The 14828-nt window shown below is 56.6% G+C and overlaps 2 protein-coding genes across 3 annotated transcripts in view; one reads left to right on the top strand and one right to left on the bottom strand.

Moving 5' to 3' along the window:
• Positions 1-2353: 2353 nt before the first annotated feature.
• SYT12 (synaptotagmin 12) lies at positions 2354-14467 on the top strand. Of its 2 annotated transcripts, XR_005820093.1 has the most exons (9): positions 2354-2471; positions 5393-5457; positions 6875-7068; positions 7201-7593; positions 8638-8853; positions 8957-9077; positions 9247-9380; positions 10067-11237; positions 14457-14467. XR_005820093.1 is itself a non-coding variant. In XM_040557637.1 (8 exons), exons 2-8 carry the CDS (start codon positions 5421-5423, stop codon positions 10238-10240), a joined length of 1269 nt encoding a protein of 422 aa, XP_040413571.1. In that variant the 5' UTR covers positions 2354-2471; positions 5393-5420; the 3' UTR covers positions 10241-12451. The 2 variants fall into 2 exon arrangements, 1 of the variants encoding a protein (XP_040413571.1); XM_040557637.1 differs by lacking the exon at positions 14457-14467 and having other exon boundaries at positions 10067-12451.
• The window catches only part of IGHMBP2 (immunoglobulin mu DNA binding protein 2), a 43155-nt gene continuing 40917 nt past the window's right edge, over positions 12591-14828 (bottom strand). Inside the window, exon 15 of the mRNA XM_040557636.1 lies at positions 12591-13096. Within this exon, the coding sequence (XP_040413570.1) occupies positions 12899-13096 (198 nt within the window). The 3' untranslated portion in view covers positions 12591-12898. The remainder of the gene's footprint in view (positions 13097-14828) is intronic.

Here is a 14828-nt window from a genome sequence, read left to right as displayed (position 1 = left end):
CCCAGAGGGTTTCTCTTGGTGTGTTCAATGCAGTACATACGTGTGGGATGGGATTTTTTTTTTCCAGATGGGAAAGCAATAGGGATATCCTTGCTTTTGAAGCGCTGAGTCTCGTCTGCCTCTTTGTCATCGCCAACAGCTTCTGACACAGCTACTGCCTTATTTTATATATTTTTTTTAAGCTGGATTTTAAAGGAGCAGGCAATGGCCCTTGCCCCCCTGCATGGATCTGCCAGGCGAAGGAGCAGCAGCCATTTAGTTCCTGCAAGGAGGCAAGCCTGGGGAGGGCACATGCCTGTTGGTGCTTTTCTGCACTGCTCCATCCTCTGAGGTACCTCCGTGTGCTGGTGGGAGCCTTCAGTGGGCAGAGATTTTGGGTGCTGGGCTTCCAGAACACTTCTTGCCTTCTGTTCGTCCGTCCCTGGCTGTTTGTTCTTTAGGCTCAAGCATGTTCATTGTGTGTGTGGTGGTGGTTTGTGTTTTTTTTTGTGTGTGTGTGTTTGTATGTAGGTATTTATTTCTTAAAAGGCTCAGTGGTCTGTTATTACTATTATTAGACTTAAAAGTCTGCAGAGTACTGCTCTGGGTGGTATTTCGTATGGGAATTCAGATGGGGCAGGGGTAAGTGAATAAGGTAAATCAGCAGAGGCTGAAGAAGCACATAAAAGGTGAGGCCCTCCAGAGGTGAAGGTGTAAGAACAGCAGCACGAGGCGGGGGTGATGGTTTAACCACCTGGAAAATGCCCGACGCACAGCTGGCTGCTGCTGGGGGGCTTTTCCAGGAGTGTTTTGACCAGAAATAAAGAGCTCTTTACTTCCTAGCGAGCTGGCTGAGCGTGCCGCTGCAAGCAGAAGCTGCTTGAGGTACCTCCACCATGTCCCCGTGGTATTAACAAAATATTTTCATAGGGCCACTTGGGTGCCTTACGTTGCTCTCAGATGGCCGAGAGATACCGGCCAAACCGAATTTGGCTAAACCCAGCTTTCTGGAGGTCAGCCGTGGACGGGGCTGAGCCCAAGGAGGCCCCACAAGAGGGTGCTGGTGTCCGGGGCTGCGGAGACGGACGGCTGCTGGCCCCTGGGAACGCTTCTCCTCTCTTAGGTTTGGGATCTGAGGAAGGAAGAAACCCTCGCCAGCTCAATTTCCAGCTGCCTTTTGTACATCTGGACGAAGGGCTGCTTTGGGGGGAACCCGTGCTCCTGGAGAGGGCTCTCAGCTGGGGGACGAGGTTCAGCTCCCACCCAAAATGGGGCTGCAGTTGAAATTCAGTCCATTGTTGGTTTTTGTTTCTTTTTTATCTATGAGAAAATTAAAAACCATCTCTCCCTAAAGATGAATTCTCCGCCAGGAAGGATTTGGTGGGTTTTCCTGGGAGGTAAAGCTCCTGGAGCATCACGCTGCTGTGCACCAGGTGAGCTGGCCTTTTCCTTGGGGCGAATGGTTTTCTTTCCTCCCCAAATTGTGATTATTATTTTTTCACTAATTTGAGCAAATTGAATCTTTCTGTTTGGAATTACCACTCGCTCCTACGGAGCAGTGGCCCGGCATTTGGAGTAGGAAAGAGGCTGAACACAGGGCTCCGAGGCTAGGAGAGGAGAAGGCAGGCTCTCCATCCCCACCCCATAGGAGCACCTCGGGGAGGTTTGGCTGCTGACCAGTTCCTTTGCCACAGCAGACAGCGCCTGCCGGGTGTGCTGAGCTTTTGGTCTCCGATCAAAGGGCTTTTTGGGGACAAATCCCATGGAATTGGTGTTTTCGGGATGAGCCTTTGACTTGTGCTGCGCTGAGGGAGAGGAGAACCTGTGGGTTTTGTGGCCGAAGGGGCAGAGCCGGGACCTTGCCCAGTTTCCCCCCCCCCGGGGTCCAGGGGTGGAAGGGGGGGCGAGGAGCGCGGTGGTTTCTGTCCTGCAGCGGTGGGAAGGGACCTGAAGCCCCGGAGCCCGCATTAAGGACAGGCGAGAAGCCAAACCTTTGGCTCTGGGGTAACGATTTCAAGCCGTAGCCCGTAAAAAGCCTTATAGAGGAGAGCATCACCCCTGTGGGAGGGAAGAGGAGGGGATACGGGTCCTGAAGCAGCTGAAGGATGAGCTGGAGGATGCTATAAGAGGGGAGCAAAGGGCTCTGGATGGAGCTGGGGGTCCCTGGGGGGCAGGAGGGGGGGGGGATTTGGGTTTTCACTGCATCTGTCTCATCCCATGCCTTATCTGATGCAGGACCCCGGGGCTGAAGGATGCTGGTGGCTGGGGGAAACCCAAACCCGAGGAAGGGGCGGGATGGGGGGGGGGGGAGCAGCAGCCGATCCCAAACCCGCCCGGCGGGGCCGGGGGCTGCAGGGGGCGGGCGGCGGCTGGGGCCGCACCTGGGGGGCGGGAGGGGGCGGCCCCTCCCGCAGTCCCCGCTCCAGCCGCCCGCTGCCAGCACCCCCCGGCCGCAAAATGAGCTTTTTCTCCCTTTTCTCCCCAAAGGAGCGGTGAGTCCGAGACGCGGGGTTGACGGTGGTGATGGGGGGGAGAGGGGGAGGCAGGGGAGGAAACCCCCGTCGGGTCCACGCCACCCCCCAGGCAGGGGATGCGACCCCTGCAGAGCATCTTCTCGCCCTCTTGCAGTGTTTTGGGGTCGCGGTTTTATTTTTTATTTATTTTTTTACTTGTTTATTTATTTTGGGGGGTTCGCCGGTGCAGCTTTCTGAGCTTATTGCAATGCGCGTCGCCTCCTGCACACGGGTCCTGAAGCAGAAAAATACCCTGGGGGGAGCAAGGGAAGAGCCCAAAGGTGCTACAAAGGGGGAGCAGAGGGTGCTGGGTGGACCTGGGGGTCCCTGGGAGGCAGGAGAGGGGGATTTGGGGTACCCCGAGTGGGTGCGGATGCAAGACCCCAGGGCTGAGCGATGCCCTGGCTGTGGTGCCACGAGGATGAACCAGGAGGGAAACGCTTTTCCAGAGCAACCCTACAGAAATGTGGCGTGACTGGGGCCCCTGCTCCCCCCAGCCTGCTCGGCCGGGGGTTTGGGCTGCTTTAGGGCAAAACCTTTAGGGCAAAAACCTCCTCGCTCTGGGTGATGCGGGGCAGAGGCTGCCCAGCTCATTGCACTTGTGAGCAGGCGCTGCGCCCTGCAGCCGGTGCGAGGAGCCCAGCCTGGCATCGCGCTGGAAATTCCTGGTGTGGAAGGAGCTCAACCTGGCACCCCTTGGAGGAGCTGGGGGCTGCTTCAACCCCGGAGCCACCCCCTGGGCTCAGCATTGGCTTCCCCGGCTCGCTGGGCCGGGCTCTGCTGCATTCCCAGGCACTGCCGGGGATGCAAATGCTGCCCGGCTAAGGATGGAGGTGAGGAGGGTCCCGAGGATTTCCTTCTTCCCTGCTTTTAACCAGCACAGGCTAAAAATAAAATTTTTAAAAAAAGCCAGCAATTGGTGTTGAGACAGATCCAGGCCTGTGCCCGCCGTGGCTCCGTAGACCCTTGGAGCACCGGTGCCACCGAGCGCTGCCTTGTGGCTGCGGGAGGCGTGGGGTGGTGCGGGGTCCTCTTTGGGTGAAAAACTGGGAAGATTGGGGCACTGCTTGGTGCCTGGAGTGGGGGGGTCTGCTGGGGAGGTGGCTGCTGCCCTCACCTCCTGCAGCAGTAACCGTGGGAGGGGGAGCACGGTGGGATTGCGTTCAGGGCTCAGCACGGTGAGGGGCAGAGCCCAACCCCTCGGGTCAGGTCTCGGATTTATTGTTATTAACAAACTCACCATCAGCAAACCCCATCCTACTTTTCTGCCTTGCGGATCGAGGCTTTCACCCTCTGGCAGGAGGCTGGGGATGGACTGGGGGGGATGGAGAAGCCCCGCTCCCAGCCCAGGACGTGGGGACGGTGCTGGAGGGTGGAGGGGACGGAGCTTGCCCGTGCTGGGCGACCAGGGGCAGCAGGCAAGGTTTGCACAGAGATCACTGCTGCCATTTATAACTTGGATTATGACTTTTGGGGGCTGCAGCTTGCTCTGCAGCGTGTCCTGGATTTACCCGCGGTGCTTGAGGCGCGCTGGGACCATGCAGACCCCTTGTGCGAGCGTCTTCTAGCCTCGAGTGGTCACAGCAGCGAGGGCAAGCGGGGGTGTCAGCCCTCTTAATTTTGAGGGAATTGCCCCCCCTCTCTCAGCAGACACGTGGCTTCACTGGCAGGTCTCCCCCTTTGAGCTGTTTTATCCCCCCGAGCAGGAGATGCCCCACGTCCCATCGCAGCAGCTCTCAAGGAGAGCAGAGCTGCCCTGACCCCATTGTGATACCCAGATCCCGACGTCCCACCAAGAAAAAAACTAAAAACAAACAAACAAACAAAAACAGGTGGGGAAAGCCTGGCTTGACACAAAAAGCTGTAAATCTCCTCCCGAGCTCTGGTTGCACCTTCGTTTGCGTGCCCAGGAAAGGCTGTCGTCGTCTTGCTGCTGGGGGAAATACCAGCTCATTTAATTCCTCCGATGAATGCTGCAGTCAGTCGGCGGCTCTCATGGGGATGCCTCGGAAATCTGCTGGAGCTGCTGCTTGTCCTCACAGCTGCTCAGAAAACGCTGTCACGGGGGGAACGGCTTTGAAGGAAACGGGGCGTTTTGACAAGGGATATTTGCACTTTTGCAGAGAAACTTGTTCCTCTAAACTTCTTTTATTTTCACAGTTTCAAAAAGCCAGAAAATGAAACCTCTTAGGTGAGGTGGTTTTCCAGCAGATAAAAGGGTCTGTTCTGGGTGAGCCCCCGTGGCGATGTGCTTGTCACCACCCGGTTTCGCGGTGTTGGACGTCCCTCGTGGCGCTCAGCCCGGGGGTGACACGAGGTGCCCGTTCTCAGCCGAGTGTTGATGCACAGCGCGACCGAGGCGCGAGGCTGGGGCGAGGTGGGCATCTCCGAGCCTTGCTGCTGTTTCGGGATGCTTTGTGGCTCTGTTACATTCAGAAAACCCTTCTCCTGCTGGACCCTGTTGCCCTTAGTGGAGGTCTGCCAGCCACATCAGGCTACCGGGGCTCATATTTTACGCTATGAAACACTGCAATTTCCAATTCTCCTGTTAAACTCCAAACCTGGATGGGCTGGGGGATCGGCTGCCCCCTGGATGCCCAAATTCATCGATAGCCCGGCTGAACTGGAAGATGGTATCCAAATCTTCAGCCACCAGGCAAATCCAGCTCTTCCTCCCTGGCCACGAGCATGGTTCGGGTCTAGTTTGGAGAATTGCTCGTGTTTAAGATTGGGTCTCACGTAGCATTCACCTGGGAAAACCCCTCCGGGTGAGGAAGGTAATAGAGAAAAGTCATTGAGCAGCTATTTAGCATCCCTACTTAGAAAGACAAAAAAAAAAAAAAGACAATTTAATTATTTTTTTTCCTCTTACCCTAACTGCTTTTCCCTGTGCACTGCAGGCTGTCCCGCTAGCGGGGAGTGCTTGCCATGGACAGTGACCACGCGGGCAGGTACCGCCTGAGCGGTGAGTGGTTTAATGAGCTCCGGGAAGGGTTTTTGGGGGCGGGCTGAGCCCTCGGTGCTGGCATACACAGCTCTGCGGGAGAGCTGCTGGTCCCCGCTGCTTTCATCAGGAGCCCCTCTCCATCACACATGAGCATGGAGTTTCATCTCCTGACTTTTTTTAATTGAAAAAGGAAAATTCCTAAACTTCCCAGTATTAGGCACTCTGCCCTAAAAAATGGGCAGGTTACTCGTAGGAAGCGGGTTTAGAGCACAGCTGGGTTTTGTGCCTGGAGTTATTCAGAAGCAGGAGTCAGAAGGGGTTGGGTTTTGCCCCGGTTTTGCCCCCGTGCTATAACAGGATTTTGTGAATTTGGCGAAGCTGGCTGCCGCCGAGCACCTCTGTGCGTGGGAGTGCGCTAGGAAGAGGGGAGCCACAGCGCCTCCCCCAGCACCATCACCCCCCAGGGATGCAGGGGGATGCACCACAGCCCTGCACAAACCTAAACCGTGCTTGGACAGGGATGGAGGAAGCCAGACCTGGCTTCTGCCCCAAGCTTTTATCCCACAAAATCCCTCTGGGCTGCTCGTGGTCCTTTCGAGGGACCAGAATTCGCTGCTTGGGGTACAAACAGCTGTTGTCTCCTGACACAGCCCTCCTGCCAGAGCAGGTCGGGGGCATAAAGCTGTGATGGGACCAGCCTGGCTTCGGCTCCTTCTGCCTCTGAAGCCGCCGCTGAAGGCAGGAGCATGGTGGTGTGACACAGGAGGCAGCGCTGGGGGGCCCCCGGCAGCGCTCAATAATCACAAATCTCCCCCCCCCCACCTGACTCCCCTCCTTTTCTTCTTGTTAGGCTGAGCCACCGGCATTGCTTGAATCGCTCGGGCGATGGAGGCTGCTGCAATGCAGCACCGACGGCTCGCTGTGCCATCACAGCCGACCCAGTTCGCAGCCTCCAGCCAGGCTTTTTCCTCTGCATCTCCCATCACTTACCCTTAGGGTTCTTTTTCCCATATTTCCGATTTTTTTTCCCATTCCAATTTTTTTTCCTTCCTTTTTTTTTTTTTTTTTTTTGGCATCCCGAGCAGTTCCCTTCAGCACGAAGGCGATGCGGGATTGCTGTGAGCGGGACGGGGCTGCACCCGCTGCCGGGAGCTCCCTGCGTCCCAGGGGCGCTGCAACCATTCACCGATGTTGCTTGCTGGGGAGCGGGGCAGAAACCCGCGTGCGCCTCACCTCCCAGGGGCTGCTTGGCCAAAAGTCCGCGACTCTAGGCTTGCAAAGCACTGCCCACTGCCCTTTTTCAACCTGTGGGCAGCTGCGATTAATTCCCAGCCTCTGCAGCTGATCCCATGTGAAGGGGATGAAGAGCTCCTGGCCGGGATGTGGCCGAAGCCCCCTCCATGGGGTGGCTCACGGTGCCTCTGTCCCCTTGCAGTGGCCACCAGTCCGCCGCGCTGGGAGGTCGGCATCTACGCCGCGGGCGCACTGGCGCTGCTGGGGATCGCGGCCATCAACCTGTGGAAGCTCTGGCGCTCCGGCAGCTACCCGGCGCCGTCCCCCTTCCCCAACTATGACTACCGCTACCTGGAGCAGAAATACGGGGCGGCGTGCTCGGATGTCAAGCACAAGGTAAAAAAGATAAATCAGGCGTGGGGAGCTGGGCTCAGTGCTGCTCCTGGTGCAAACGCGGAGTTGCTGGAGGTGCGGAAGTGCTTCTTGCAAGGAGGGGACCAAGTGGCAGTGACTGCTTCTCCTTCGCAGCGCGGGGCCACCGTGGGCTCGCAGCGGGGGCTGGGGAAGACGTCGCCCATCCGCCAAGCCAGCCTGCGGGCGGCTGACACCTTCGAGAGCATCAACGAGCTGGGGAGCCTGGAGCTGATGAGCAAAGACCTGGGGCTGGCCCCCTACGGCCCCTTGAAGAAATCCATCTCGGCCGACTCGCTCAGCTCCATCTCCTCCATCGGGAACAACTTTGGGCAGGACATCACCGTGGGGCAGGTGGAGGTGTCCATGGAGTACGACGGGAAGGCGGCCACCTTGCACGTGACGCTGCTGCAGGGCAAGGACCTGCTGGAGAAGGAGGACACGCGTTTCGAGTCCTGCTTCATGCGCATCAGCCTGCTGCCGGCCGAGCAGATCGTCGGCATCTCCCGGGTGAGCGGCTCCTTCCCCGAAAACCCCGCGCGGGCGTGGTGCTGCTCGCAACGCGGGCGCGTAGGGTGGTGACGTGTCCTGGGGTGGAAAGGGGTCCGGGCTCACCTGTGCTGAGCCACCGCTGAGGTTGGGGCTGGTTGCGGGGTTTTTGGGTGGCAGGGGTCCCAGATGGGAACTGGAGGGGGATGAGTCCTGGAGTCCTTCTCTGCATGTGATGGGGCGGTCAAAAATTTTGCCCAGTCAGATAAAGAGGCAATGGGACTACCTCGGCATTCCTCCCTCCTTGCAGGCATGATCAGAGCTGGTTTTGGGGAAAAAAAAAAAATCCTTTTTTTTTTTTTTTTTTAACACCACAAAAAGTGCTCTGGGAAAGCAGGAGCCTCCAATTGCCTCTTGGCATCTTGGCTTTTTGCAGAGGGATTTTGGAAAGCCTCTGGGTCTGCCAGCTTGATTTTATCAGGCTGTTCCAGAATGGAGCAGAAAGCCCCATCCCACCGAAGAAACCACTTCCCTGGGGGTGGAGGCACACAAAAAGACAGCAAAATATTTTCCCAGCACTCTTTCAAGACCATTTTTCCATCCCAAGATCAGGTTCTGTATTTACGCTCTGGAGATATTTATTATTTAGCATCATTATTCATAATTTACCAGCCCTATTTACCCTCTTTTGCAATCCTGAGACAAGTCATGAAGTCTTTTTTTTTCCTTTAATGCTCTGCAGTACCTGTTTTTTTATTGTTGTTCTTGTTTTATTTTCAAATGATGGCTAAAACTTCTTATAGTAGCTTTCATCCAGACGTCCCCAAAATACAACAGGCTGTAAACTGAGAGCGATCAGTGCTATAAAGCAAATTTTCTGCAGATCTGCCTTTCCCACAGAGGCACTTTAATCCCCTGGGGACTGCGGAGGTTGGGCAGAGCTGGCGGGGGAGCGTGGGGAAGTCGCCTTAGGAGGTCTCAGGGGGGTGAGGTGGGCAGAGGGAGACGGTGGTGGCGGCGCGGGGGGCTCCTCTTCAACCAGCCCCTCGGCTCTCCCCGTGGCAGATCCAGCGGAGCACCTACGCTGTGGCCTTCGACGAGCGCTTCTCCATCCCGCTGGACCCGGCGGCGCTGGAGGAGAACAGCCTGCGCTTCTCCGTCTTCGGCATCGACGAGGACGAGAGGAACGTCAGCACCGGCGTGGCCGAGCTCAAGCTGTCCGACCTGGACCTGGCCCTGCGCCCCTTCAACGCCTGGCTCTACCTGCAGGACATGAACAAGGTGAGCGGGGTGGTGGCGAGGCTCTGCGTGCCCGGGTTTGGCTTGGTTTTGTTTTTTTTTTTTTTTTTTTGTCCCTCTCCTGGAGGGCTGGTGTGCCCCGCAGGCGGTGGACACGGTGGGGGAGATCCTGCTGTCTCTGAGCTACCTGCCCACGGCCGAGCGCCTGACGGTGGTGGTGGTCAAAGCCAAAAACCTCGTGTGGACCAACGGCAAAGTGACCGCAGGTGAGCAGGGGGCCAGCGCGGGTCTGCGTCCCCTCCGAGCTGGAGGTGGGTGCTCATCCCGGTGTGTCCCCGTGCTTGCTGGAGATGTCCCTCGGGGTGGCTCCTGTGGAGGGCAGAGCCACCCGGGGAGGTCACTGGCTCAACGTTCAGGCTGTTCTCTCCTGAGCAGATCCCTTCGTCAAAGTCTACCTGCTGCAGGATGGGAGGAAGATCAGCAAGAAGAAGACGGCGGTGAAGAGGGACGACAACAACCCCTTGTTCAACGAGGCCATGATCTTCTCGGTGCCGGCCATTGTGCTCCAGGTCTGTCCCAGCCTGGGGGTCTTGCTCCACGGGGTCCCAAATGCCTGTGCTAGGGGTGGAGAGGGAATCTTAGGGGATGCGGGGTGCATATATGATGCAGCAGGGTGTGTATGGATGGGGTGGTGGTACAGGAGACGTGCAGGTATCAGGTATGGTTACGTGTACAGGGATGGGCATTTATGATTTTGGGCTGTAGGGGGATGTGTCTGTATGGGGTATGGCTACAGGAGGGCACGTGTATGTGCAGGGTATGGCTGCTGGTGGGATGTGTTGTGTGGGGGCGTATGGTATAGGGAATTCATATAGTGTGTGGTTGTGTTTGTAGGTGGGTGCATACACGGGTTCAGGGGGTGTGGGGGGAAGTCAGGTGATGAGTACATGTGGGATGGGAGGTTAGGGGGATGTATACGTACAGGGTAAGGCTGTGTGTGGGGATGGGCACATGTGGTTTTCCAGTATGTTGGCGGGGGGAGGACATAGGGATGTGTGTACGAGCCGGGCAGGGGTGTAGGGGAATATCCGGAGTTTGGGTGGATGTGCATTTATGGGGCGGGAAGTACAGGGGATGTGTATGGGATGGTATTGGGGGGGGGCACATTTATATGTGCACATGTGGCTGGTGGTATGGGGATACGTACGTACGGGGGGGTGCCGCCCCACCCCGATGTCCCCACGCCCCCCCCCAGGACCTGTCCCTGCGGGTGACGGTGGCGGAGAGCGGCGAGGACGGCCGCGCCGACAACACGGGCCACGTCCTCATCGGCCCGGCGGCCAGCGGCATGGGCATCACCCACTGGAACCAGATGCTGGCCACGCTGAGGAAGCCCGTGTCCATGTGGCACCCGCTGCGGAGGAACTAAGGGTGCTGGCGGGGGGAGCCCCGCGCGCCCCGGGACGCTGCACCCCGATGCCAGCTCTGCCCCGTGGACGGCGGCCGAGCGCTGTGTCCAGAGGTCTGGGGCTGGCCAAAAAGGCAGAGCTGCCGGCACGCCTCGGCCCAAGCATCCCGCTGCCGAAAGCCTCGACGGGGAGGATGGAGAAACTCCTGTCCGCATCTCTCTCCATCCGCATGCGCTGGAAGCTACCAAGGGACCCGCCGAGGAAGGACCAAAACCAGCAAAATCCTCCCCAAACTGCTGCCCGGCTGCCTGCCCGGCTCCTGAGCATCCTGCACGCCCCCCGCCGGGCTCCTCAAACCAGTGGTGACCCCAGACGTGGCCTCTGGGGACCGCTGGGGGGAACGCGACGGGCTGCTTCGGAAGGCGCTTTTGGGGCAAGCGAGGGGAAAATGCCGAGGGGGGCGATAAATGCTGGCACTGCGCGGTTTCTCTCAACACGTGGGGACTTTCTGCTGGGTTTCGGAGGGATTTTGGTGCACTGCACCCGGGCTGAACCACTTCAAATTGCAAGGAAAAAGGGAGAAATAACAGCAGAAAAAAAACAAACCGTTGTTATATATCTTCTCTTTCCTTCCACCGCCTTTCCAGCAGCATAAATCAAGGCAGATGCTGCTGGCTGCTGACGGGCGTCAGGACTTGACGAGCGGTCTTTAAACCCCTTGGGTTTGAGGTCAAGTCCAGCCTGAGTCATCCCCTAAAGGTTAAATGTGAGCAGGGGCACCTGTCCCCACCCCAGCCCTTTTCCCAGCTGAAATAACTCCTGGGCTCCCCCCACAGCAGGGCCAAGTCCAACAGGCACCAGAGACCTGCCCAGGTTCCTGATTTTTAAGCCCATCTCCTGTTTCAGGGGGAAAGGAGGGGAAAAAAAAACCTCTATGGACACTGTCTGCTTGTGGGCTCCTGTCCCAAGCAAGGTCCTCTGCATAAAGGTAGCTTTTTTGGGGAGCCGATTCCCCCAGTTTTCTGGAGGCTGACAGATGGAGGGAGCTGGCAGGCAAAGGATGCTCTGGGGACGCGTCCCGTGCTCGCAGCAGAGCCTCGGCTTGTCTCTGCCTGCAGGATGCCTGCAGAAAGCCAGGCAGGGAAACCTGGGGGGGTGCGTGGGGGCTCTTTGCCAGGGAGCTGGCTCCACGGGGTGGGCTAGGTGAGGCATTGGGTTGCTTGAATGATTTGAGCTGGAAAAAAAAATATAAAAGCGTGAATGAGCCATTTAGCCCTGATTAAAGATAATACCACGGTGGTACCCTGAGCTGGCAGTGATTTTCTTCTCTGCTCCTCTGTCTTCCGTCTGACCATTGTTTTGGCATGAGGCTGTGATTGCTCCCCCCCACACACAACCCCTTGCATGTGCTGCGCTGGCTCCTTCCCCCGTGCGCACCCAGCGCTGCTCGCAGAGGCACAGATTTTATTTCTCCCACGCTCTTCCTCCTCCCCACCTCTCCCTCCAGGAGCCCCCATGTCCCATCTGCTGCCACCATGCAGCTGCCGCGTGAGCCGGCGCCGTCCCTCCGCGAGCTGACACATGGCTGGCTCTGGGGACCGGGGCACAAGCCAAGTGATGCTCAGCATCACGTTTGTTTGTTTGTTTGTTTATTTTTGCACAGCCGGTACTGACAGGCACCAAGATTTGAGGGGAAAAACGTGCTTATTAGCTACTTCACCTAGCGTTTGGGAAGAAAGAAAGAAATAGGAAGGTTTGCCTAACGTGCAGCCCCTGCAAATTGCTGAGCTTTTTTTTTTTGGTCAGGATGAGATGAGTGCCTTCCCCTGGTGTTCAGTGAGGCTGAAATCGCTGGTGGGCAAGTGCTGCAAAGCTCTGAAATGCCAAGGCACGTATGGTTTGGTGGTTTCGCAGCTCCTCTTCCAGTCCCTCCTCTGTGCAGGCTTCTCAGCAGCTTTCCCTTCCTCCTAGAATGACACTCGTGTGCTGCCCTGGGGACAGTAAGTGGCTTTCTGAGCCACTTCTCGGGGGTGGTTCAAGACGTGTGGGTCATCAGGACCTCCTCGAGCTATCGAGGAGAGGGGACAATGGCGCTGGGGGCTGTGGAGGAGATGCTACAGAGCTGAGGCTCAGCAGGCAGCAAAGCAGGGTGGGGGATGGATTATTTCGGGGGGTACAGGGCCAGGTAATGGGTCCAGGAGGGACAGGAGCTGGGGGGACAGAGCTGGAGGCATCCATTTCCTTAGTCATCCTCCCGAGAGGAGAGGGTCACCTGGGGCTTTTCAGTTCCTCCCCACCCTACTGCCCACAGGCATTTATCTTCTTGCTGGAGCAGGAGAAATGTCCCAGTGACAGCTGATTGCTTTAGGTGTTTTAACATCCGTCTTTATTGGCACGCTGCAGCCTCTCTGTGTACATCCATTACTTTGTCAATAAGGGTAACTGGGACAAAGGAAAGTGCTCTCCTTCCTCCGTTGCAGCTCTGGGGTTTCGAGAGGCCCGGTGACTATTTATTCAGCAGTCTATGGCACGCTGGCTCCAAGCTGTCTGCCACCCAGAACGAGCTCCCCTTTTCCTGTGGGGCTCAGCACCACCCTTTGGTGCATCTTTGGTGTTCGTAGCCTGACCCGTTAACCTAAGAAAAGGTCTCGGTTGTCAGAGAGAAGTAACCAGCACCTTCATTTCTCCTTGTCTTTCTTTTTGCTCTTTCTCTGGCTGGTCAGCTCGCTGAGCTTCTTGTCCAGGCGGCGCTGGAGATGGGCTCTCTTGGCAGGGTCCAGGGACCTGTCTTTGGAGCCGCTCCCAGGGTAGAGAACCCCTTCCCTGCTGATCCTCTGCCGCGCGTGCGCCTTGGCCTTCTCCCCGCAGCCGTGAACCTGGGGGGAGAGAGAGGAGGGACACAGGTGGGAAACAGGGCACACGGTGGGAAACAGGGAGCCTGGCGTTTGTGTGGCTGGAGCCTGGAGGTCCTCTTCCACCTGCTTCGTACTCCCTAAGACCACCTCCCATTTATTTACAGCTCCTCTAACAAGAAACAAAAATAGAAAGGTAATTTCTTTCCTTGCAGGATCTGCACAGGGGGTAAATCAGCCTTTTGGACAGCTGAAGTGTCGCCTTCAAGAAACTTTCAATGTTTGGGGGAAACTTCCACTCCTCACGTCAGGAGCTGGATCTTTTATGGTTCCTACGTGTGAGTTGGAAACAAAACTGAGCTCCCGTTCGCTGATGTTCTCAGTATGGAAAAAGGAGTGAAACAGGACAGGTGACTTGGGAAATGAGAAGAGCTCTTTTCAGCCACGTTATCTGCCTTGCTAGGGTAGTTTGGTCTGTACGATAATAGCAAAGGTATCACAAGGCTCATTCTGTGCAGGTGAACCTTTTACAAAACCAGCCTGCACCGAAGCGCAGGTTGTGTTTAAGGTGACCCAACTGCGTGTTAAGATCAACACCGGCTTGAATCACCTTCACTGGGTCTAAATTGGCTCTTAAAAGTTCATCCCTTCTGCTCAGTCTATCCCCAAATCATTTGATGTTTTCAGGAACACACACACAGCCTGGAAGACAGCAGCTGGTTCTCTCCGTGCCGTGATAAAGATTTCTGTCCCTGCTGCTGGGGCAGGTCAGTGGCAGAGAAGAACTGTGAGCAATGCCTGGCAAGCTGCTCCTGGCCCTGCTAATCCCCCCCTGAGGGTCAGGCATGGGTAGAAGGTCCCAGGCTATTTGCCAGACGACCTCTAGAAAAAGGGCTGAGCTTTGAAAGGGAAGAAAAACTCACTGAAGTGGATTTTATCCTTCCAATTGTTTCTCATTGGAGTTCTCATTACAATTCAACAGGGAGAGGCGATTCTGCAAGAAATAAATTCACATCCCACCCGGATTGTGAATGACCATAAATACAACTATCCTTTGCCATGGAAACAGATAGCATTTGACAAGGGGAAAATCTCTGCTGATGATTTATAGGTCGGCTTGCTAAACGTTGCTAAGCCCTGGGAGGCTCCACGTGGCCAAGCGCTACGCTTGGGTGATGCAGGAGGGGAGCACAAGGCTGTGGATGAATGGAAAATCATCACCTCTCAGCCCCAGTACTCTTCACAGCCTCATCAGCTCTGCCTGAGGGGCTCAAAGCCCAGGGCTGGCTGACCATGAAGCATCACGCTGCCAGCCCTGGAGGTTTAAACCTACCCGTCTGCCTTGGCACCAAAACTAAAAGATAAAGCCTGACAACAGTTCAAGCTTTGTTTTCTTCCTTTCTTTCTTCCCAGATCTGAGGAGCGAGGGGCTTTCGAGCAGCTGTGGAAGAACAGCAAGGAAGAAGACTAAAGAAGATCAGAGGTTAGGAGGAAATTCTTCACTCAGAGGGGGGTGAGGCACGGGCACAGGCTGCCCAGAGAGGTTGTGGATGTCCCATCCCTGGAGGTGTTCAAGGCCAGGCTGAACCTGGGCAACCTGGTCCGGTGCGTGGCATCCCTGCCATGGCAGGGGGTTGGAGTTAGATGATCTTTGAGGTCCCTTCCAACCCGAGCCATTCTATGAAGACAGTGATTCAGTGGCCATCACAAGCCTACTCTTGAGCTGGTTCTGCTTTAACCCCCCTGCAAGGAAATC

This window comes from Cygnus olor, chromosome 5 (assembly GCF_009769625.2).
Source record: "Cygnus olor isolate bCygOlo1 chromosome 5, bCygOlo1.pri.v2, whole genome shotgun sequence".
In the NCBI taxonomy this organism is placed as follows: domain Eukaryota; kingdom Metazoa; phylum Chordata; class Aves; order Anseriformes; family Anatidae; genus Cygnus; species Cygnus olor.
The sequence above is the reverse complement of the archived record's forward strand: the minus strand, read 5'-3'. Positions and strand labels throughout refer to the sequence as shown.